The following is a 25,815-nucleotide window of genomic DNA, read 5'->3' as shown; positions in this document are numbered from 1 at the left end:
TACTCAGTAAACATGGAAGTTTTACAAATTTCTCCAAATTCCTAAGTGAAAGACAAGATTTAAATTTGCCTACTGAGGATAAATTTTGTAGCTTGAGGCACTCTACTGTTGGCTACACGCTTAGGGGTCTTTTGGGGCTAAAAACTATTGTCATGGCTATAGTGACATGCAACTGGCACTAGGGTGTCAGAGGAAACTAAACCAGCAAAGTCACCCCAGTTTCAAACAAGGAACACTTCTCTGCAGTTACCTGTACACTGAAACACACTGTAAATCAGACACAAGCAATGCAGTAAGCATCAAATAAACTAAGTGAGGGTATACATGCAAGTGCAAAGAGAGAGAGGAAAAAGAGGAGAAACTTCCCTGTAATTTTTTGTCCATTTGGATACAGAACAGAACTGGAAGAGGTGGCACTGGCAGAAAAGCTGCACCACATATTAACATATTTTCCTCACAGGCCTGTAGCATGGTGAAACTGTTCTTATGCTAAGAGGCAAGCAGTCTGGCTAGAAGTTTAAATAAGTATTTCCAGACTTTAGATGGGGCATTGCATAAACTAACCCATATGAAAAGCAAGAGACTAAGTCCTACATAATAAAAATGAGGAAAGACACTGCTCACTGAGGAAAGACACCGCTCACACCAGGAGACGCCCAAGATTACTAACAGTACTGTAGCCTCCCAGGTCCAGCTGAAACACTGTTCTGTTAGAAATCCTTTTTTTTGCCGAGTTCTAGCGGAGCAGCGGCAAGTTATTCTCGAACAGGGACAGCCACCCAGCAAGCAGCACCAAGGGCTTACCCCCTCTCCGGGCAGCGAGCCGGGGAACTTGAGGGCCCCTTCCCTTCCCGCCAAGGCCAGCGGCCGCCCTCCGGCCGCGGGGCGGGGCTGCTCCCCTCAGGAGGCGTGGGGCAGCCCCGCTGCTGGCGGGAAGGCAGCGCTCACTTCTAATACAGTTAATTTTACTTTGCTAGCAATACGTAAGAGTAGGACATTTAACCCTTTCAGTCTGAAATGCAAACTGCCCTGGAAGCCAGCTGTACTTCCAAGCCCTCGACCCCTTCCCAGCCCCGAACGCTACCGCCATCGCGCCGAGATCGGCCTGAGGGAAGGCAGGAGAGGAGCCGGCGCCTTCGGGGCGGAAAGGCTTATGCTTCGCACACTCGTAACACATCAAAGTATGGAAATGCCGTTAATGCACACACAAATCCTTTACTCTGCCCTCTAGTGACACCACGCGTAAATTCATTTTTAAAGTGAATGGGACCCGGAAGATAATTCCTTTTTCGAAGGCAGACCTGGTACTTTTTTACCTCATCCCATACATCCCGCTACGTAGTTCTGAAGTGGATGAGTTTGTCTTGCTATGCCTTTAACAAACTAAGGAGCTCGCCGCAAAACTTAACATTATTTTTTTATGATTGTCATCACATCGTTAATAAGTGAATATTGAAATGCTGCATGGAAGAAGACCTAGATATAATAAGAAGAAAGTGGATACAAAGTCACAACTCAGGCAAAGCATAATAGGATCATAATGTGAAAATGAGCACTATAATGAAAATATATGCAGGAACTTGTTTGTCAAGGTTTTACATTTAACATGGAATGCAAGCTGAAGTCATCTAATAACTGGCTATTAGGGTCCATTTCTTTTACTTGATCAAACTTGAAAGAGGCAAAAAGAAATGGGATAAAGAACATGAGGAATAAATAGGTTTCCAGTAACCATTTCACTTCCTGAACAAGGGGAATAGAACAATCTAAGTGACTTGCAGAAATATATGTCCTGTCTTAAAAGAAAACAAACCACAGATTTTAAGGTAATACAGGAACCCTTTTCACTTATTTTCCTCTCTATGCTAAAATACAAATATAAAAAAGTCTTTGTTTTTTGACTCAACTGTTTGCATTTCACCTGGGTTACTGTCTTCAACAACAGCATGAACTTCCATGAAAGCATAATTTCTGTAAATCGTATAATGCAAGTGTCGTTCAATAAAATTCATAGCAAATAGTTATGCATATTTAAGGTTATATATAGATCACATTTTATGGAAAGATAACATAGTCACTGTGGAATGAGTTGCTTTTTTTCCCCTGAAATCCTATGATTTACTTGTCAAAAACTAAAATATTTATTTGAAACAATGATACCTGAAGATGTAATAATTTCCAAAGTACAATTCATAAAGCATTCTTTTGCAGAAGTTTTGAAATATGTAATCTAGATCTACCAGACAGGGACATAATTTGGACTGTCACAAGTAAAATGAGATTTATTCCTGTTAAAGCCACATTTGGAAGCTAAAAAATGAACAGAGCAGAGGGCTGACCTTCATACTGACGTTTATAGACTGTGCTACAAATGAACACCAGTTTAGTACATATTAGCTATAGCGGCTGTTGGAAATCACTGTGTTTGCAATTCCAACCTTTGAAATACATTTGGCAGTCTGAGTAGATTAACATACTAAGCAAACCTTTATCATTGCTCTAATGGTTTTCACTAGGAATTCTGATAATATTAACCATATACATTTATACTTTAAAAAAAAAAAAAATCCCTTTTTGAAGAAAAGTCAAATTATTTTAAAAATACTTCTAAATGAAGCCCCTATATATACCTAATATCTTCAGATGTCACCTCAAATCTGCAGCTATCTTTATTGTAAATACCTCTTTAAATCATGTGCACACTTTTAAAATACAATGTATATTCAATAATGAAATAGGGCAATCAAATGCTGTTTCAATAAATGCCTTCTCTCTCTCAGCAGGTGCTATGGACTTAAGCCAAATTCCATTAATTTACACTTAGAATGGACAATATTACTGTTAACTTGGGATACTTCATAAAATAGTAATGTGACATTTATTTAGCAACTTTCAACTGCATTAATTCACAGATGGTTTTCAACTAAGTAAAATTATTTTACAAGTACTGTATCTATAGAATATACCGAAACACTTTAAAAAATGACTGAAATACTGCAAACAAAATCTACCAGAGACATTAAAAGAAGTAACTGGGACTAATTCTTGAAAGTAAGTAACACAGCTGCATACAAATATCAAAATAATAACAGAGAAAACCAAGGAATACAGTCCTGAAAGACACACTGCTCTTCTCATAGAGCGCTCCTGTTGGAATCAATGGTTCTTACTGATGATAAAACATAACTACTGAGACATTCTGTTGCACGTGCTATGGAAGCAAAAATGAAAGAAAATATTCACTTAACGGAGAGAATACTTATCTTTGAAGAAGAAAGTAAGAAGAAAGTAAGAGTCAAAAAGTCATGCCTTCCTTTAGTTTGGCATGCAGGAAAGGAATTATTTGTTCAGAATTTACCAAATGGGGGTTGAATTTAGCCTCTGTTTTCATTTTGCCTCTTCAAAACTGAGACTGTGTCTGCAGGTACTGCAGTTCCTCTGGCTACAGTAACCCCTCATATTCAAGACAGCTCAGTTGAATAAAATTAATATATTACAGTCTAGGCACACCTTTGTCTGATGCAATGGACCTTCATGCAGATGTTTTCCCTCTGCTACCTCTTTCAGCATGGCAAATTCATTTTTGCAGCCAGACTGACTCTTATTGGCATGGCACAGCACCAGGATGGGAAAAACACCCTATGTGGGGTCCCTGCAGGAGTCCAGTGTTACCTGCGGCCAGGCAGCCCAAAGCAAGAGGTTTCCTCAGAAACTGCCACCTCTCACAGCCGCAAGCTGCTGCACAAGTTCTTGCCCAGAGCTGGCAGGGGTTGCTGGACACCACCCCCTGTAGGGGTTGGGCTGGGGTGGGCACAGAGATGTTTGCCCCTGGGACTCCTACTTTCTGCCAAGCTCAGCACCAGAGTCCCATTTCTCTTCCTCCCACATTAAACAGGTCTGTAGGTCTTCCTGCGTGATTTTAATACTTTTGTTCAAACCAGGGGGTAGGAAGAGAGACACGAAGGAGGGAAATTAATTTCTTTCCATCGCTCCTGCACACCAAAAAAATGTTTTTGGCCTCCTATCTTTGATTTTTAAATCCTTTCAGGTTCTATGGTCTCTAGTCTTTCCAAAAAGCTTTATGTGTTAGATTTCCTTTGTCCTTAGAGCAGCTGTATCTTCATTCTTGCTCTGGATATCTCCCCGTTTTCTGAATTATGCCACATTCACACAAACCAAATAACCAGCTATGGCTAATAAAGCTCAGTTGTCCTGCCTGTTGCAGAAGAGTCCTGATCAAGAGATCAATTAAATGTATTCTTACCCTTTAGCTTTTTGCTATCAGCGACACTATTCACAAGGGAAAGTTACCTATGCTCCACTGTTTTGCTGAACACTCACCATCAAAAAAAGATTAAACCCCTAAAATATCTGCTACAAGTAACAAGTTACAAAACCTTCATCTGAGAGACCTCCACTGCCCCCCCTCCTTTTTTTTTTTTTTTTTAATCTGAACTGCCTCCTTAAAGCAACATTAACAAACACAGTCTCATAGTTTTCTTTCTCACAGTAAGGACAAACTGCACTCACACTGACTGAGTGTACTGTCAGCTAGTGCCTCACTTGTGCAGGGGATGCTGTTTTAAAAAATAAAACTAAATCAAGCTGCTTATTTATGCAAAATAAAGTATTTTTAAAGAAAATAAAATTATTTCTAGTGGTGTAATTCTGAGCACCTCCCAAATACCCATTTCAAATACCTTAAAATAACTTGTTGACCTGGTTTTATCATTATAAAACTCTTCTCAAATATAGTCCTAGCATAACAAAATGGTACCAGATTCAAAACAATTTTTAAATAAAAGTAAGAAAATATCTTCTGTATTTAGCTCAGATAAAAGGGATGACTTTTTGTCCACATAAAAGTCAACAAATGCTACAAAGGCATATGGCATTTTTAAAGAAGGGTGTGGGGCTTTTTGTTTTTGTTTTATAAGCATACAATTTTTTTAATTTTTGTTAAAAGAAAACCAGAACTAACAAGTACTATCAAATTCAATGGATGATTTTATTGGGAACAGCATCAGACATAAAATGAGTACAAACTGGCATTTGAAAAATATAAAAACTTAAGTCTCTTTCAATTTTGTTTTTCATAATTGTATTACACAAAATAAGTTGGTGTAAGAGATTGGGAGGAGGGGAGGAATCAGAGACTCTTTGGCTGACTGGATATGTTACATTAATTTCTTAATATGTGAAGGAGTGGATTACCCCTCTAACAGCAATGGGAAATTAGTTTCCTTATTTCTTCATTAAGACTGTGGGAGGGAAATTAATTTTCTACTCTGGTTTTCAAAATTAATTGAATATATCTTTATTAAAGTGATAAATATATACACACACTTTTTGGTTGAAAGAATTCTCTAAATTAATCCTAAACAGACATTTTCAAAGCAGTTTGGTAGCACATGGTTATTTTTTATTTAATTTTCTGATGTTATAAAAATATTGAAAAAAATGGATCAGATAAACCCAATGTAATAAATCTGCCTATAGAAAAAAAGTATCTGAAAAGTTTTTATAGAGTAATTTTTTTAGTATTAGTTAAATAGCATACTGTTTAGTCTTAATTTCTTCCTACCCTGACTATTATTTTTGTATCTATGTTCTTGCGGCTTGTAATATGTACCTAATTGTCTGTACTTTCATACATATAGGTATACGCATCAAAAATGGGGCTTGGTTTCTCTAACAAGAAACTATAGTTTTTCAAACATCAACCACTTAGTTTGAAGAATAAGGCAAATTACCTTGAGGTGTCTAGGTTTCTTCATGTGTGTATTGGAATTTACAAAGCATCTCAACGTTACTCACTTTACTTCTTATGCATTCAATGTTTTTATATCTGTTTGTATTGTAAATGCATGTTATATGGTGTCCACTGCTGCATTATTATATTCTTTTATTGACTTTGCATAAAAGGGTACCAAAGAATGTAAATCACCTCAAAGTGAGCTTATACCAATAGTATTTTTATTTAGCCTTCTATTGAATAAATAGTATAATCATTTTATCTAACCTCTTTCTTACTCAAAAAAAAAAAAATAAGTCACAAGCATTTTTCTAGAGAACTTGGACATTTAAGCATTGGAAAAAACCTGATGGCAATAGTGAATTTCCATCTCCTAATATCTTCAGATGAAGACTAGATGCCTTACCAAACAGCATGCTTTGGCCTAACATAAGCTCTGGACTGAATACAAGAATACCGCAGTGGAATCCAAGAGTTTATCCTGTAAGGAAAGTTAGATTTGTCAGTCCTTTAGAACCATCAAGTCCTTCATGCACTTTTGGCCTAGAGTCTCAAGAAAGTAGGAAAATTCATAACAAAGCCTCCTACAACTTAATTTTCCTCATGTACCTCAAATGCATTAAACAGAGAATATAATTTTTCATCCCTCATTCAATGACAATTAAAAGTCCATGCTATTTTATGGGGCCTCTGTCTCCCTGCACAAATAAGTAACCATATCCAAAACTATATCAATATAGACACAGGTTATTTTAATTTCATCTTTTTTAGTTTTTAAACTTAAATCACCAACTTTACAACTTCTCCCATCTTTCACGTGAGTTACTGTATTATGTATTTTTTAAAGAAAAAGGTAATAAAACAGAACACAATTATTTCTGAAATTGCACTGCAGTTACTATAAACACAGACTCAAAGTGTAACCTCTACCACTAATTCCCAACTGAAAACCATCACTATTTAATAAGATCTGTAACTGTTTGACAGTCTTGATTACCAAAAAAAATGCCTTGTTGCATTAAAAAAAAAAAAATCCATTAATGCAGAGGGCCAAACTACTTTTGTAATCCTTGAAAAACAATGACCTTTAAGGGAATTGTCCTAAATAATCATTTAGAACTTAGAAATTATTTTCAACCTGAAAATATTATTTATTTAAAAGTTTGTAATTTTTTGCATTCACTTTCTAAGTTCAAAAAATCCAAACACAAAATTATTCCCTAACTTACACACTAAAGAGAAAAAAAGCCCTACATGGTCAATGGTGATTCATCTTTGTAGAAGTTCCTCAAGTCACTTCCTTTTTATAGGCTCCACCTTAATTTATGTTAATAGAATTCTGCTGAATTCTTATAATGAGATAATTCTCATTGCAAGGGAAGAAGAAAAAGTGGAATACAAGTAGTTAAACAATGTGGGGAAATTACAACTGATCTCCTTACTAGGAAAGTTAATGGAGAGTTCTTGTTTTTTTTGTCAAAGAAGTAACATCTTAATTATAGGCACACAGAGGATGGGAATTAAATATGCAAAGTTTATATTGAACAAAAGCAAGACTGTCTCAAAAGCATTCACACATCATAGTTTAACCTACGTGTTCAATGTATCCCACTAGAAAAGTTCTCTTTCAAAACTGCTGGAAAAGTTGCAAAATGCAACCAAGAGAAAGAAGAGCAAGTTCATCACTTGATTAGATAAATTATTGCTTGATTAGTAGATTGTTAAAAAAATCTGAGTCCACACAGCATCTTCATTAATATTTTAATCATAATTTGCAAAGACAAAATAAGATGTATTCTTTGCCCAGAGAGACAATTTAACATTAATGCACAGAGAAGTAAAACCAAACTTCAACTCTATCTCCCCCATTAGGGGAACTTAAATAGCAAAAGGAAGTCTAAATAAAAATTAAGTAGCAGCCAAGACCTCAACTACTTGAGGAAATGAGTCAATGGTGAAATAATCAAAGAAATCATCACCAAAAATCCTCTTCCTTAGGGAAGAAAATCTACAAGATCTACCCTGTAATGAAAATGGCAGAGTGGAGCCCCTTCCAATGGTGTAACATTTATCAACTATACATATCCATATCCAACTGCGCAATCTCCAGATTAAAAAAAAAAAAAAAAAAGAAAAATTTTGTAAACATCCTCAAACTATCTTGAGCCAAGACTCAGTAACCTTTTCCACTATAGCACAAAAGTTTTGCATGAATGGGGCAACGTAAGACTATGTTTATTATCCTTGCCACTGCACACATTGTTAGCCTGCACCCCTGTAAGGCAGGTGAGAATGGCATCATAAGAATCCTGTGAATATTTAGAATACAAGGCCAATGCCCAGACTTCTGATCCAAACTCACCTATTTCCTTCTTACTCATAGGAACTTCCCCTTCATTAATGGCAGCACAGTTACAGGTGCCACAACAGCCATGCAGCATGCTACTTGGTCTTCACGAGCCACTTCAATGATTTAAGGGGTCTATGATACCATTTATCCAGCAGCTTCTCCATAGCCAAATTGTTCATCCGTGTTTTTTTACCTGAGCTAAAGCAGAAGTCAAGTAATTGCTTGTTTACCTGCCTTGAATAATATAGATATGGTCCTGGGAAGGAGCACTCACCAAGCATCAAAGAGTTTGGCATCCACTGTGAAATATTTTCCCTTTGTTGTAAATGTTAAGAATTGTATATACGCCTGAGATGCAGTCACTAAACTATTCTATTGGAATCAAAGTAGTGCTTTGGGGTCCATAAAGCAAAAAGAGCCAAAATAATTCATACTAGTACTCCTCACTGGACTTCTCTTTGTAGAGACACTGCTTACCCAAATTTTCTGCATATTTTCTTAGGCAGAGAGACTATCTAGACAGCTTGTCATCACTGATCTTAATAACTTTTTCAGAAAATTCTTTGCTTCTGTCTAGTCCACAAATATTTTCAGAATCAGTTTTCAGACCATAGCAAAGAGTAACTACATCCTCAACAGACATTCACTGGCTTGACCTCACAGATATGGCATTCTCTCATGTGGACTAAAAATCTGAAAACTATCACCAACTGCTTCCTCAAAGTCAATAAAATTCACTTTGCTCTTTATCTGGCCATAATATGCTAGACCATTTTCGAGAAACTGTAATCAACATAAAAAACCCCAGCAAATTACAATATGCAGGAAAAAAAAAACAAAACAAAACAAAAAAACAAACCACAGTTTAACACTGCTGTTCATAAAATTGGTAATCATGAGAAACAGTAAAAGTCTGATCTCTTATCAACCTTAAGAACTATTACATCTTCTTGGATAAAAGTGCCTAAAATAAGCACTTCAGCCAATTAAAGTTGGCTTCTACTCACCAGTGGAAATAAGTTGAATTTTTAAGACTAATTGTCTAAAGTAAACTTTAAAATTCCTTTCTCACCTTAAGCCTTCAAGCAACCCCCCCCACAGTTGCAAATAAGTTCCTGGTGGGATCCACCAAATACATACCAAATAGAAACTGACTGTATCACAGCAACAAATACAAAGTTTACAAATATATCTCCACAGCTACCAAAATAAATGCCAAGCATAACAGAAACATCATTATCTAATGCACTTATGCACATCAGAAATCTACATTGCTGCTGCAGCTGAGCAAAATTAAAACACAAAGCCATCAATCTGATGTTACATTGCTTCACCTACAAATAACTCAAAAGCTTATTTTTTTTTAGAAAATGAAACCTTTTCAAGACACATTTTATACAGCTTTGTCCTGTATACTTTGATAACACATTCTCAGCAGGAACATTCAGAATTATAAATGGCAGTAGAGCCCTAGGAGTAAGCTGAAAGGCCACCAGAGAGCTCCCTCTAGTGTGAACAAGAAAAGTAATTTAAGTCCAAGACATCAGCTGTACGGCGAAATGTGTACTGAGATAAAAAAGATAATGCAGCAGAAATAATTAAGTTAAATATTAACCCCAGATCTTAGAAAACTGATATGAGGTTGAAAATTCAGGGCTTTTGCTCTATTAGAAGCAGAGGATATCACCGAATCACAGGATGATGAGGTCAACAGGGACCTCGGGAGATCCATCACCACCCCCACACCCCCCCAAGCAGGGCCATCTACACCCGGTTGCCCAGGACCATGTCCAGGAGGCTTTTGAATATCTCCAGGGACAGACATTCCACAACCTCTCTGGGCAACCTCTGCCAGTGCTCAGTCACCCCCTCAGTAAAAAAGCAGTTCCTTACATTCAGGAAGAATCTCCTGTATTTCAGTTTGTATCTGTCGTCTCTTGCCCTGTCACTGGGCACCACGGAAGAGAGCCTAGCTCCATCTTCTTTACATCCTCCCTTCAAATATTTGCACATATTGATGAGACTCCCCCACTCCTTGAGACCAAGATTTTTTGTTCCTGCTTAGTGACCTTAAATACCAAAAACAAACAGGATGATTTCACTAGTCAAAAAGCAGCTCATCGAAACAAGACAAAACTGTCAAGAAAAGCCAGAAGCAGATTTTCATCACACTGCTAGAAGGTTTTGACATTAATTTTTTCACCCTGTGTATATTTGGGAGCGCATTGTTTTAAATGAGCCAGTTAACGCTGACAGTTTTCCACAGGCCATTTCCTGGAGTTCTCACGTCAGGACACGTATGTACAAGTCTCACAACATACTAGTATTTCCAATAACCAAAAAGTTCAGCCTTATTAAACTTGCCACATCCAAAAATATTTTGAGCAACTGACAATACAGAATTTTAATCCTATTAGATAAACAGCATTCTCAGTGACTTCAGCTGGGAGCACCGGGCCCATTATTGAAATCCAAGTGGGCGTTTGCTTCCCCAGCAGCATTGATAACATTTCCATTCCCTTTCAAATATTGAATACAGAGGCAACTACTTGTGAAACTGAGCTCTGCAAGGCTTTTATCGACCCTCTGTAAGCATTTTTAGTTGAATAACTTTCCCATAAAGATTAGTGTGCAGACAATAACAAACTTCAGTAATTGCATGTATAATTATTTTTGTGATTTATGTGCTATTACAAGTGTCTACCATTATTTCGGAGCAGTCAAAATTATCTCAACAGCTTAGTGGTTAATAACTAAATATCCAGATTAGGTGTAGGATTTTATTTTTTAAAAAAATCTTTAGAAAAAATCTTGACTTATTCTGAAACTTAACAGTTGACATTGATCTATCAACCTGTTCTTAAAATCCTAGTTATTTTGCTATTAGAAACCTATTTTTTTTTCACATGCATTTCTTGCTTTCCCCCCTATACTGCATATGATATTTGTGCCAATTTTTTTTTTCAATTAAAAAAAAATCACTAACACTCCTCTGAAGGGGAGAAGCAATAACCTCAGCAAGAGTTAGTTTATCAGCTAAATTCAACCTCTTCATTCCAAAAAATCTCACAACCAACACTTAAAAGACTTCATCACCTATTGCGAGAATGAAGTGATAGCCTTAACTAAAAACAAAGTGATATATATATCATAAATCTAACCACATATAAAATCCACTTAGAATTCTATTATAACATCCTTACAAAAGTAATCTTGATTCCAAGTAAAGCTTTAATTGACAATGGTTTGTCAAACAAGATAATATCACTGATCATATATTTTGTCAGACCAACCAATATAGCTGGAAAATCAGTCATTTCTACAGGAAGGCATAAGGGGTACCTGAAAAAGTAACTGTCTTTTCCAAATATGACCTGGTCTAAAATAACCATTCCCTACAGCATATACTATGTGGAACAGGATAACAGGTTTATCCAAGATTCAGATATAGTTCACTTGTTTGTTGACGTGCTTATTGCTGAATGAAATAGACAAAGCCCTTTGATATTAACTGTAGAAAATTGAAGTTATGTTACATTACCTTTAGTAAAAAGGTACCTGGGCAAAAATTCAGTTAGCAAACATGAGAACTTTGAGTAGTTTTGTATAAAGGACAATCTACACCATATGATTCAGGACATCAAATAAACCATTGTAAAGAATCAAACAGATGCACACAGTTCCAAAGTCCATGATGACAGGTGTCGTTCTCAATTATACATTTGTGTCATTTTCATTATTCAAATGCTTAAAAGTTCTATCCACAGTTTAACATATCAATTGATAAGTACTACATATAAGAAACTGAACAATAACTACAAGAAATGTAATACTCAAATTCTGGTAGAATATATTTGCATACTGAAGTGAGATGAGGGGTTTTACTTTTTGTGATCCTGTATCAAACAATCAAAAGAAAATCCTCGGTAGCACGATCTGAATGGGATACTGCCAACAAGGAATTAGATGCATTCCTGACCGAAAATCTTCCCAATCAGAAATCAGCAAAGCATATTATCCTTTACTATACTAAAATGAATACACCACTATTAATTTGCAGCAAAGCAATCAATACATGCAGAAACAAATCATTGGTGCAGAGACATCGCAGATTGATATCACCTGCCTTTTGTGAGGAGATACATAGTTCTGGTTCAGTTCAACAGCATCATATTTAATTTCTCCAACAATATTTTACCACACATCACAGTAATGAGTAGTTTTAAAATACAGGTTAATAAACATACTAGCTAGTACAGCCAGTAAATTTGAGATATTTTTAGAAATGTGAATTTGTATTCATCCAAATTTAAATCACTTGCTTTTAATGTCATTTCCTATTTTTCATTTCTCAGAATATCCCTAATTACATATCTACTATATTGTTTTAGGAATTTTTCTGAAAAGGTTAAGGAAAACTGCATCTTTATCTGATAGTTCCATCTTTCTGATCTTCTTCATCATACAGCTTGCTAATCAAGGCTATTTTACCTGAAAAATTACTTCACAAGTAGGAAAGTAACATGCAAAAGCTATTCATTGTTCCATATGCTGAAAAACTACACATACACAGGAGATATGCTATTTATCCTGAGCACTTGCTGCACCCTTTTTTCTTATATTTCTCATTTATATGATCTGTATAATAAACCAGATTTTAAGCACACTTTTAGTCATGACCTATACCATAACCTTAAAATTTTAATATTTCCTTATGCAGTAATTAGCTTAGGCTGTGTACACTTGTCTTTTACACTTGCTGCTGTAATGCTGCATTAAGCAGCAGGTGTGAGCCTTGGGGTTGGGACAGCAAGGATTCAGGTATAGTTCAGAATCAGGGGTGGCTCCTGCCTTAGAAATACTGGAGTTGATCCACACCTGATGGGGGGGCGGGGATACACCTTGCTGAGTCTTTCTTCCTTGTTCTGTCTTAATAGGGATATGTGGCAATGGCACCACACAAGAAAGGTTTGCCTCATTAATACAAGAAATAACTAGAGGACTCATACACACTTGTTACAACATCTGCCATTACCAGTTTCTCACTCATTTTTCTGTAGAGACTAACATATAAACATGTTACAGAGTTTTCACACATCTGTGTGCCTGTACAGTGTAACCCTCAGTGAAGATACCATTGACAGTCCTCAGGATCACAGAGATGGGCATATGGGAATGCAGGCTGATGTCAGAGAGGCACATTGGAGAAAGTTACCAGTCTTTTCCAAAGTAAAGACTGCTCTTTCCTGTTTTCCAGTGTATAACAACTGATTCTTTTATTGTTACATCTCAATAATAAACATTCTACACTCTTTATGTTTTGTGTGGTATGGTTTTGGAAAACCTCCACTGCACAAGCACCCATACACACACAGACAGAAGACACTTCCAAATTTTCTGCTGAGATGCACACAGGCAAAAACATCTGAGTAACCACTGGTGAATGTTAAAGATGTGGGCCTTTCCCACCAGAGTTGTACTGCATTGCTCCTCCACCTTCAGAGCAGGGGTGAGGTCCAGTGGAGAGTTCAGATGGGGCTGATCTGTCTCTCACTCCACACCTGGAGCTTTCTCCTCCTATGCAGGCAGGGCTGGGCCCATGGGTCACTCTTGGCCTGAGGACAGTGGGATCCACATCCACTCCTCAGATGGCATCCAGAAGCAACTCTAAAATTTTTCTTTTCCCCCCTCTCTCTTAATAACGATATGCAACGGTGGCGTAACACAGTGGAGATTTACCTGTTGCTTGTACAAGAGTTTGCTCATACAAAGTTGTTGTTATGACACATAAAAAGTTTTCCCATACGCATGCAGGTATTTTACTTAAACACACCACAGAGTTCTTGTGCATTCATGCCCTTGCAGTGCAGCTCTCAGCAGCTATTTCAGTGTTTGATGCCAGCCTCAGAGACAGTCGTGTAGGAATTCAGGGTGAGGGCTGAGTAGAGGCACACAGGAGGAAGTTAGAAGGTCCTTTATAAAGCAATGGCAGTTTCTCCTGTTTTCCAACATGTAGCAACTAAGTATTGTCTCCTTAGTATTATTTAGATAATAAACAATCTATTCTGATCTTTTCCTATACAATATTGTTATCTTAGTCCTTCACTGTGTTATAAGCACATACACAATAATACTACAAAGTTTTCTGTTGAGATCTCCACCAACTAAAAAGCATGAGAGACACCCCAGCCTGTAAGTTACATATTTATTAAGCACCTCTTAACTGCAGCATGTTGATGTCATAAAGTAAATATTTAACTAGTCACCATTCTTCTCAGCAGTTCTCCTTATTACACACATCAGAAGTTTCTGGTTTTCTCTGGGGAATATCTGATCACTTCTACCAGCATTATCCAATACCCTCATTCTACTCCCTCCTGCTTCCATATATACAAGTCAGTCCAATACTTAAATAAATAATACAATCCAGTCACTAAAAGAGATATGATAGCACAGACACAAATCACTCAGTGCCTGGATTTCCTGGTAGCAAAATCATTCCACACCTGTGTTTCAAGAGTTTCTCTGGTGTACCATTTTTAACTCAACCCATCCCTTCATATATTCAGTGTTACCAACACACTGCGTTAAATGCATTCTGAACCTTACCTTTTAAAAGGCTTTTCAAGTACCACTTCTTGTCCTTGCTAAGCACCACCCATGGTTTGGGAAAATACTCTTAAAGCAAATGTGAAGTACCCAACTGCTTCTCTCTTGTCCCTTAGAGAAGCCAAACCAGATACTGATCGATGTGCCTGAACCCAGTTGTCAGGCCAGGCTGCTCCTCCGTGCTAGGAGGGAAAGCGATGGGAGGCCCCCGGCAATGATGTGTGGTCACAGAGACCAGCCTCACACATTTCAGGGAACGACCTCTGCCACTCTCCAGCCTTTAAAGTTAGGGTTTACATTAAAGGCTTGTCTTCACTGATTAAAAAAACCCACAACCAAACAACAAACCCACCAAAACTACTTTCACAGGTGCAAAACTTATGCTGATCCTTTTCTCCTCTAGTTAGCTGCCTGACTAGAAAAGCTTGTTGGAGACACAACACTCTAGTTTGTTGTTAGGTAAGTAAGTAATTGTGGATAAGCAGATAGTTAGAAGGTGCACTGCATCACCCCTGTTAGGGAAGTCCCCTCTCTCCACAGCTTCTGCCCAGCAGACACCCTGCCATTAGACGAAGAGCTTCACTCTGGGGGAGTAAAAAGCCAAACCAGGTGTTCAGCATTATGATTAACCCGGGGCGGGGTGGGAGAGAAAAGTCAGTTTTAACAGTAAAGGGCACTCACAGAAGTTGAAGGGACTGCTCCCTTATCCTCAGAGGAATCTCAGGGGTGAGCTGAGGAGAGGGGTAGGTTTTTGGAAATGAAGCCCAGGCTCACACCCCAGCACTACTGCCGCCGCCTTGGCGCTCCCGACCTCCCTTTTCCCTCAGTGCCGAGGGTCGCTCTCGCCGCAGGCCCCAGCCCGCCGGTGCCGGTACCGGCCGCGGGCCCCGGGCTGCGGGGGCGGCTCAGGTACAGCCGGGTGACTCCGCCGCGCCCTTTCCAGGAAGCGCCGCGGCCCCCGCCCCGGCAGACGCTGCTCCGCCAGCCGCGCTGCCCAGGTCGCCGCCGGAGCCTCGCCAGGACAGGTAGGGCCCCGCGGCGGGAAGCGCAACGCGGTGCCCCTTCTCCCCGCCCGGCCGGGAGGCGGGACGCACCCCGGCGCCGGGTGGGACTCGGGGGGCACGACTGGGCCGCCGCCTCCCGCTGCCCCGGAGCCTGCCCGGCCCGAGCCGGCCGCCGGTCCCGGGGCGGGGGGCGGCGGGGCGGGTTCCCTTCGCGGCGGGCGGCCGCGGGCTCGGCGGGCCCGGGGCAGCTGCCGGCAGGGCCGCTGTTCCTCCGGCGCAGGGGCCTTTGGGGGGTCCGGGCGGCGAGCGTGGCTTTCTCTGTGTTGGGCGTCTCTTGGATTACGGTTTTATTTCAGTCTTACTTTCTGCACCCGTCCTACGTGAGAGACGACAGACTCCTCCGGAGCGTTGGGTGTGAGGAGGTGGCTGGCAACAGCTTTCTCCTGACAAACTGGTTTCTGTACGTCTGTTTACACCGGGTAGCTTTTATAACCTGCTGTAGCTGCTCTGGCGACAAAATCGCAGCTCTCTGAAGTGCCAGAGCGTACCTGCAGCACCTTGATTGTGATCTGCCCCCGTTAATTCGCCACCTCCGGGAGGGGGGCACAGGGGGCACTGCCGGCCCGGTGACGCGGGCTGTTACACAACTAACGCTTAGAGACACGCAGGACCAGTTCAGATCCGTGTCTTTCTGTAGGGATCCATTAACCTCAGCTGTGTGTAGCTGCTTGCGTTAGATGACTTCATTTACAGGATTCATTCAGAGTTCATCACGCACACTTCAAAAGATTGCGCTGTCATTTTTGTCGTAACTCACACTAGTTTCTGTCTGACAGATATCACGCCATGTCTGCGGGTTTGGTACTGCTGTGTCAACTACTCACGATGATGTTTGCATTTCCTCTCTGCACAGGGAGGAGATTAAATAACTTGAAGCAACCTGAATGGAAAGATGGTAACTTTTAATGTGATTTTATGCTTTCCGGAATAAAACTGTATCAAACTTTGCTTCTGCTGACAAATCTTTTTATGTATGTAAATAGTTTTGGTTTTGTTGTTGGTTTTTCTACTTCATTAAAAAAAATTAAGGTGTTTTACGCTTAGCTTTAGAATATGTTAATATCTTGCTGAAATGACTGATAATTGACTTGGGTGTCAATATTAAGAATTTATCAGATCCAGAAGTAAGTGCAGACTGGGACAACTGAGCTTTCTCTAGGTCTCTAGGATTATTGTCACTGATATAACCAGAATCCTCTAAGTAACATCACTTAAAAATTTAAAATCTGTGTTAAGACAATACTGCTTTGATACTATTTTAGCACATCATAGTTTTATTTGTATATCTAAAATTGCTTTGTAAGGGTTTGAAAGGGTTTATTTGCTTGGGTTTTTTTGAGATTGATGCTTTTACTCAATACCAGATCCCCTTACAACACCTTGAAAGATAAACATAGTGCTGCTGTTGTAGTCCTTCACTTTAGAGGGAGGGAAGTGCATTGGAATTGGGGTAAAACCAAATGAAGTTCCCCAGGAGGACTCAAGCACTACAGCGCTAAGCTGCATGATACTTAACATTTAAGCATCAGGGCTTCAAAAAGGAATTTGTAACTTAGCTGTCCAGCCTCCTCAGTGGTTAAGGAGTGCTGAAACCTAAAAGACAGATTTTTTAAAAGGCGTCACATTGAGGAGGCTCCTCCAGGGCAGTATGTCGAGCAGAAAACATGGCTTGCAGAAAAATGCTTGAGATAGGTTATTTAAAATCCATATGGCTCTGGGGCACAAAATATCAGGCTGCCTCTTTGCTGTGAGTTCACAGCACAAAACCCTCTGCTGACAATAGGCCCAGATCACTCTTTTTAAAGACAGAGTTGGGAAGAGAGGGGCCCAAATCTTTATCCAATAATTTAGCAAGTAGAACAGTTGTGAAGAGTATGGAGTACCTGCATCAAGAGGTTACCCCTTCAGCATATTCTGAACATCTTTTACCAGCAGTTACTTTATTCAGCACATTGTGTGGATGCATTTTAAATGAAATGCTAGGTATCCTAAAACTGCATTTACCATTTTGTTGAACTGCATTCAGGTCCTTCACGTATAGGAGAGAATTCAAATTCATCTGTTTAATTCTCCAAATAGTATCTTAATCACCAGGTTGGAGGTAATTCAGAGATGGAGATAGGTGTATTTTGACTATGTCCTACAAAGTGAAAAAAGTGCAGCTAAATGAATAAAGACTCTCTGAAAGAGGAAAGGAGATGTATGTCTGGGAATTAGGGGTCTTAGGCTCCAGGCAGTTTGCCTATGCGTTCCACGTTAATTATAATGCATCAATTATCTAAGTTAATTCAGAAGTATAGCTAATAATACTTGCATGGTAAGGAATGAAACATTACTGAGCAAAACTGAAAATCTCTGTTTCAGGAGACTGAATTTATTCTTGGGACTTGCACTGAACCAAGATATCAATAGTAATTTTTTCCATGTAATTCTTTCCCCTACCCACTTGTGTATTTGGGTCTTCTCTCTGGTTACTCTTTTGCAATTACTTAAGAATAACAGATTTCCCTTCCTGCACAAATGTGTGAGCACACATGTGGCTCCTTCAATATATACTCTGATATTATATAAATTATATAAATATATACTGTAATATTCCTTCAACATACTACAGTATTAAAGACACAACCAACCAGTATACAAGTAACACTGCAGTTTTCTTATTTTTCAGAGAGCATTTGAAACCATTTTGAGATATCATTGCAAGATCTAACAGTAACTAATTAGGTAAAAATTCCTGAATGATGTGATAATCTAGCCAAACAAGCTAACAAGAGCACAGAGCTAATTTGTAGCTGAATAACTTTATACTGAATCTCATCTCCTTTTTTAGCTGTCTGGTTTGGTATGTAACAATGCTCTTTCTGCATTACACTTGCAAAAATAATCCTCTAGTCATTTTGTTTAACCAAATAGTCTGAATTTCTTGGAATACAGATTAGGCTTTCACTGAAAACCAAGCCAGAAAACTAGTTCCGTCATATAAAGATTTTTTTTATTTCTTTTTTTTTTTAAAAGCTGTAGCAAGAGCAGGCTAAAACTTGACTATGGAAAATGCCTGGTGAGAAAACGCATTCCTGTATTCCAAAACCTTCTATAATTTCACTAACTGTTCTGGAATCCCACCTCACAACTTACTCCATGAGGTCTCATGGAGACTGTAATAAGCACAAAAGTAGAAGAGAATTACATGTCTTCAGATGTGCCTGTTGTCAGTAAAATTCCTACCATGGACTCATATAAAAAATAAAATTGGCAATATGCAACCTTTACCTAAAACTTGCTTCCACGATTGTGAAAAGAGAACAAATGTAAAATGAATAGGATTCTTCTGCTACGATTTAAAAATCCAAGTTCTGTAAGCAAAATTTGGAACTCACAGATACCAGAATATTGATAAATGTATATTAAGGATTCTTTAGAAGAAAGAGATTTTTTTTTTTCCACTTCTTTTTTCCCCACTTGCCTCCTTTGTCCAGTAGGTCAGCATCTTGCTGGGTTTGGATCTGACTGAATTTCTGCTTTATGTGACTATTACTTAAGAGCTCCGGTAAAAAACTGATGCCTGCATCCCAGAAGGGACAACACCAAAACTTGAGCAACAGCTGTCATGAGAATCAAATTCTCTTAGCCAGTATAAAGAATAGCTAGAATGCTTTATGAGAAAGGAAAGTATGTTTCTTTTACATGGCAGAGTTAGTAAAGCTAGCAGTGAAGAAAGCAGTTTAGGAGGAGACCTTGACGTTTCTTTTTCCTGTATGTAGTTGGGAGATGCTAGGGGAAGAAGTGGTTTCAGTGTGCTCCTTTAGGATATTAACCATTCTTTAAAAATACCAAATTTAGCTTTCCTAACTTGTTTTAAACAAACTTGATTTTTTTTATTAGTGATCACATCAGAAAAGGAGGCCAATTTATTCATTGGACGACATCTTCTGAATAACAGATTTGATTTTGAAGCATTCACAGTGGATAACCTGGAAAGAGAATGCTTTGAAGAGCTGTGCAATTATGAAGAAGCAAGAGAAGTTTTTGAAGACCCTGACAAAACGGTAGCTGTTCAAATGGAATTTAATGTAGTGAAGGAGGTTATCGACTAAATCATTACTGTATCTAAATACTATAGCCCTTCTGAAAATAGCACTTAAAATAAGATGATTAGTTATTTTACTGTAAAAGTAGAGGCCTCAATCAGATGGGGTTATTGCTCTAGTGAATACATTCGAATACGTACTGTTGTCTTAAAGACTTCAGGTAAGGACTCCAATTCTGCAAAAAAATATAAATGAAACTTCAGAATTACTGCTTGTGTTTTCAGAATTTCATTATTTCTTTTTAGTAACTTCTCAACATCCAATTTGAATGTGTTCTACATGCTCTGTGTAATTGGCTGACCGTGTCCTTGTATCATGCCAAATAAGTGTTTTAGAAGAGAGGAGTATGGAACAAATCTGCAGGTCAGCTATTGCTGAGTATTCCTATAGCATTATCTTCTAAATAACTACCTGTATACAGCTTGCAAGAAACCAGGTATTAAAAAAGAGAAAAATACGTAAGAAATCTTTCGGCCCAATAATGGAACGTGATGACTGTCCGAAGAGTGGCTCTTGCTGCATGCAGCAAGAATCTTTGTGATTCTAGATGTGCACTCCACTAACCTGCAGAAAGAGCAAGGAATACACTCTTCTTCTGAAGGCAGAAATGTTAGTTTGCCATTGCTAGCATTTCCCAAAGAAAAAGGTGAAAGTATTAAATCGGAATCTTGATGGAGTCTTTTGCTGGGTAGCAAAAGTGGAAACTAAAGCTAAAGTCATGTAACATAATTTTTTTTCCATAAATAAATCCTATTATTTTTCCTAGCTGATATGAATTCAAATATTGTTCATGCAAATGCCTAATTTTAAGAACTCGACTTTTTTTATAGATGGATTTTTGGAAAGACTATTCAACTAAAGGTCCCAAAATAAAAATAGGTAAGTAACATTTTTATTCTTTTCTTATATTACAATATTTTCTGTTATAATAGTACATACTTAAAAGTACACATAAAAATATGCATTCAGTTAGCAAAATCAGATTTCATCTTTTTACTGAAATTCACTGTGAACTGTGCAAATGTATTGCATTATCTGATACATTAAAACATACACACTAAAGCATCTTAGAAGGATCTGTTATAGGTAAAAGCAATATGAATTTTGTTGTCGATTTTTTTTGTTTTCTTACATGATCAGTAAACTGCAGTAATCCTGTGGCTGCTTTTCTGTGGTTTTGTTTTGTTTGTGTTGTGTTCCCCTCATGTCTTTAATAGTAATATAACAGCCTGATTCAGGTTCAGAGTAGTCTTATGACAGACATTTTCTAAAAAAATGGTCAGTAAGAGTTGAGGAAAGATCCTGATTTGGCCTGATAAAGGCCAAAGTACACGAAGTAACATTTGGAAGGCATTAGAAGACAGATATCTCAACAGAAAAGGGAATGTCTACTCACTTTCACTTTAAGCTGAATGTGAGTAATACTCTAGGTTGTATTGCACAGAAATCATGGCTTCTTATTGCAAGCTAGGTATTTATGGAAATGAACAGCCTTATAGCACAGCAAAATTAGTATTGTATAGTGTATACTATGTAGATGGAGAGAACACATAATGAAAATAACCAATGTTTTATCTTCAGGTGATGAGACACTACAAAAGGTTAATGTTACAGGACTTCTCATCAGTCTAGTTGCTGCTGGAGTACTGTTAGTTATATTTGTACTGCTTATCTTCTACTGCTGCAAAAGTAGATGTAAATCGAGGCAACCACCAGGGTAAGGAATTTCACTTAAAACAAACAAACAAACAAACAAACACCAAAACAAACTCTTGCTTAAGAGTGGAATTTAAAAATCACCGTGGGTTGGTCTAACTGTATTCTCAGAGTCCAGTGGAAGTTCTAGTTCCTACTTTCCTGGAAGCAAAGTTAGGTGAGCAGTAACAGCAGTTATGCTGAAGTTGTTAATATAAAAGTGAGAAACAACACTTGCATGGCTGACGTACCTTCTGGAATTTTTTGTGTGTGTTGTTCTTGGTTTCAAAATGTTCTTACTAAAAAGATTAAATAATTTTAATAGGTTGGGACCTGCAATGGAAAGTCGAATGTTCTGTTTGCTCTTTAAAGGTTGTATGCTCTTCATGGCATGTAGTCTACCCCTGATCTGAAATGAAGTAGGTTGGAGGAAATGCTTTTTTACCAGTTCTCTAGCCCTACTTGTTCATTTATCCTCAACCTGAAAGGAATACAGGAGGACTGCGTGCTTCCTCTTCCCTACAAATTTCACATTACTAAGCTATTCTTACTCTGTAGTTCGGAGAGAGTATTTGACTTCTGGTCTTTATGATAATTGAAGGCAAGTGTCTTTTATTGGGGTTTTTTTGTTGGGAAGTTCTTTTTGGGGTTTATTTTTGGGGGGTTGGTTTGGTGTGGGGTTTTGGTTTTTTTTTTTTTTTTTTTTTTTTTTAAGAACTAAGAGTTTATATTATTTCTTCGCTTTAAAACAGGAGCTGCCACTTATAATGCTGTTAACTTTGTTTAGGTACGTGGATTATGGAAGAAGTAGAAGACGTAATTCATCTAGCATCTTCAGAAGGCATGAAGAATTTTCTTTAAACCCACTGCCTCTCAGAACTGATGATTCAGGACTACCAACTTATGAGCAAGCAGTTACTTCAGATGGGCAACACGACATGCCCCCACCCCCTTATCCAGGGCCCCCAAAAGGAGCACGGGTGTTTAAAAAGTCTATGTCATTTCCTGCCCCCTAGTCACAAACCTCCTTCTGGGGTAAGAGGGGATTACTGAAACATAACATACTTTTTTTTTTTTAAAAAGTGTGTGCTACCTTGCATATTGCAAGAAAGTCTACAAAAATGTGAAAGATCTTTAGCACAACTAGGAAAAAGTGAAGGTCCCAGTTGGGGAAAGTGATCTGTTGCGAAAGCTTCAGGACTATTCTTAGCACAAGGTCATTGTGCTAAGAGGAGGGAATGCATACAGAGTAAATCCTTTACTGCCACCATCTTTCATATGCACTTTGAGCCATCCCATCACACTATTGATGTTTCAACAGTTTCACTCTTTTATTTTCCTTCAGAAGGAACAGTATTTTAATTAATTTTATTGACACTAACTCTTTTTTGTGGCTATTGATACTTTAAACGGCCATAAGAAATCTACTTTGATATATTCACTTAATTGCTCTGTGAAGTTTCTATTCATTCCAGTGACAGATTGGAGTATGAAAATTAAAACTATTTCATGTTTTGATCTTTCACATGTGTATATATATTACTGCTTCTGAATTATACTGGTTTGTTTCAGACAATTCTAGCTAACACACTAATTAATTTGTTGTATTTTTGTGATCATAAATTTGGATGAAAAGGAACCATTAACTGCATGGTACATTACCCATTCAATATACTTTTAGCAAATGGTTTTGATGTTCAGCACTAAATACCAGGTCAAAGTGAATAAATAGAGTACTATCGGGGTCAGGGGCTGTTAAGCAAAGAGCTAGAGATTTGTCCCTTGTTAAAAAAAGTACCTAGGCTTCACAGATAATGTTTCTCTTAGTTTAAAAATTTAAGTGTTGAAAAAGACATTTAGGTGGTTAAATCAAAGGCCAAAATACCCCACAGAAGCACTTTGCTTAAGTATGTATTGCCCTACTGTTATGACCAAATTGTACCTTTAAGTAGAATGGAACATCATATTGGATAAATAACGAATACCATCAGAGCAATAGTTGAGGATTTTGGGAGGTTATTGGTTAACTGTATTCAACACAATTTTTGTATCTCTAGTTGTAGCCACTCTTAATTTTACATCTTATTAAAATATCAACCCCCAGCATTATATGACCTACAGGTCTTGCTGCGTAAGTCGCAGACCACCATTGCTGTCCATTTACCTCCTAGTCCAATGGCAGTGTAGTGGAAAAGCCTTCCTGTAGCCACAGGAAGCCCTAGTAGAGGGTCTCACAGGCAACATGTCAGGCTGGTGTTTTCTTGTATGAGAGCAGCTATATGGTTGGACACATGCAACAAGTTTTTTTTTAAGTAGCAGCAAATTCCCCCCCATTTGACCAATGCTGACAGCAGCAAATGGTATTCTTATTTAGTGCCTGAAATGCACTTTTTATTAGAAAGGTTGAGTATTATATGTAACATTTCACTGACTTGTATGTTTAACATGCTGGAATGTACAGTGCTACTGAATGACATGCAGAGGACTGCTATGAGATTTTTAATCTGTAATTGCTTTTGTAAATAAGAAAATGCTCTATATCTTGGACTATAAAGAAGGTATGCTATGCAGCATTTTCAATGAGGTCTTGGCCTTTGAAAAATACATACAACCCAGCTGCTATCAGTGGACATGGGACTGTGTCTTATTCCTAAAGCATTCCAAATTTGATGCTGACAAGTCACAAATCTCTTTGCAGCTTCTTTCTTGTTGAGAGATGGAGGAATCCCCTTGGTGGGATAGCTTGTTTAGCTTAAGTGAATTGCATGAGATGACTGTTGATAACCAAACCAGTTACAATGAAGCAAGGGAATGCTAAGCTTCTAAATACATTTATCCCATATTTCCTTTTCATTTAGCTAACATTTTTAAAATTTGTTAATGTGCATCTTAAGCTATAGAGCGTACTTTTCTGTAGATTTTTCCTGGGACTCAAGAATGACTAATTTAATGGGACTGATAGGAGCACTTTCAAGGAAGGGGATTTCACAGGGCTTAGGAGAGTTCAGAGATTCTTTAATGTTGCTACAGTGATGTACGCATCTGACAGTCATGTTTTAAATAAACTATAGAAATTGTACAGCTATTTAATCAGTTGAAATTTTATTCTTCTACTGTTCTTACAAATAATTTGCAAATGATCCCATGCAATACAAGCAAAAATCTTGTCCTTGATAATTAATTGTCCTGGGCTGAGTGAGTGGTGGAGTTTTTTGGTGGCAGGGGAGGGGGCTATCGGGGTAGCCCCCTGTGAGAAGCTTCTCGAAGCTCCCCCAGCTCCAAGTCAGCTCCACTTCTGTTTGGGAAATTAAGCCAATCGGCTGCGCCTCTGCGATATTTAAGAAGGGACGTGGTGACGAGCAGTCGGACTTGTGAGGAGGAGTTGCTGCAGCTGCAGGAACACCAAGGTCAGTGGAGGAACGGAGGAAGAAAGGAGGGGGGAGGTGTGCCAGAGCAGAGACCCCCCTGTATCCTGTGGTGAGACGGCAGGGCGGCCCCCCCCTGCCACCCATGGAGATCTACAGTGGAGCAGACATTGATTTGTGGCCTGTTGTTCCTGCTCAGCTGATCAAGGTGCTGTGCCAGAAGAAGGCCGGGGTCTCATGGGAAAAGGCAGCCCCGCTGCTGTAATTCAGCGCTGGGAGGATTGCAGCATGCGGGGGAGTCCCACGCCGGAGCAGCTCGGGAAGGGCTGCAGCCGTGGGAGGGAATCCAGTCGGAGAAAGTTAGTGACCCATGACGGAGCAGTGTGGGGAACGCTGCGGCCCTTGGGAGGAATTCATGTCGGAGAAAGTTTGTGGAGGACTGTCTCCTGTGAGAGGGGGACCACGATGGAGCAGGAGGAACAAGTTTCAGACACTCCCCTCACCGAAGATGAAGGAGTGGCAGCACTGACTGCACCCCCCATTCCCTGCCCCTGCGCCACTGGGGGAGGAGGTAGAGATATCGGGAGCAGAACTGAGCCCGGGAAGAAGGGAGGGGTGGGGGGAAGGTGTTCTCAAGATGTGGCAATGCTTCTCACTGTCCTACTCTGTTATGTGTTGTTAGTGTCTGTAATAAATGTATGTTCTTTTTTTTCTTCCCCTAATGAGTCTGCCTTTTGCTCGTGATCATAAAAGGGGGATTTTTTCCCCATCCCAGTCCTGTCTCGAACCCCAAGCCCGGCTCTCTGTCCCTTCTCATTGCCGGAGGGGAAGGGAGAGAGAGCTGCTGCATTGTGGTTGGCTGCCAATCAGGCCTAAACCACAACAT

At 38.9% G+C, this 25,815-nt stretch overlaps 2 protein-coding genes across 3 annotated transcripts in view; one reads left to right on the top strand and one right to left on the bottom strand.

Moving 5' to 3' along the window:
- The window catches only part of CCDC73 (coiled-coil domain containing 73), a 106,208-nt gene that overhangs the window by 69,816 nt on the left and 10,577 nt on the right, over positions 1-25,815 (bottom strand). The window lies entirely within an intron of this gene.
- PRRG4 (proline rich and Gla domain 4) lies at positions 15,669-24,746 on the top strand. Of its 2 annotated transcripts, none has more exons than XM_042784850.1 (6): positions 15,669-15,739; positions 16,555-16,673; positions 19,664-19,827; positions 20,700-20,748; positions 21,451-21,586; positions 22,352-24,746. In XM_042784850.1, the coding sequence occupies exons 2-6, from the start codon at positions 16,565-16,567 to the stop codon at positions 22,578-22,580; spliced, it is 687 nt and encodes a 228-aa protein (XP_042640784.1). In that variant the 5' UTR covers positions 15,669-15,739; positions 16,555-16,564; the 3' UTR covers positions 22,581-24,746. The 2 variants fall into 2 exon arrangements, with proteins under 2 accessions (XP_042640784.1, XP_009965796.2); XM_009967494.3 differs by lacking the exon at positions 15,669-15,739 and adding an exon at positions 16,139-16,178.

Source organism: Tyto alba, unplaced genomic scaffold (genome assembly GCF_018691265.1).
Source record: "Tyto alba isolate M040663 unplaced genomic scaffold, T.alba_DEE_v4.0 Super-Scaffold_8, whole genome shotgun sequence".
Classification (NCBI taxonomy): Eukaryota; Metazoa; Chordata; class Aves; order Strigiformes; family Tytonidae; genus Tyto; species Tyto alba.
Note: the sequence above shows the minus strand (reverse complement) of the source record. Positions and strands in the feature narration are given on the sequence as shown.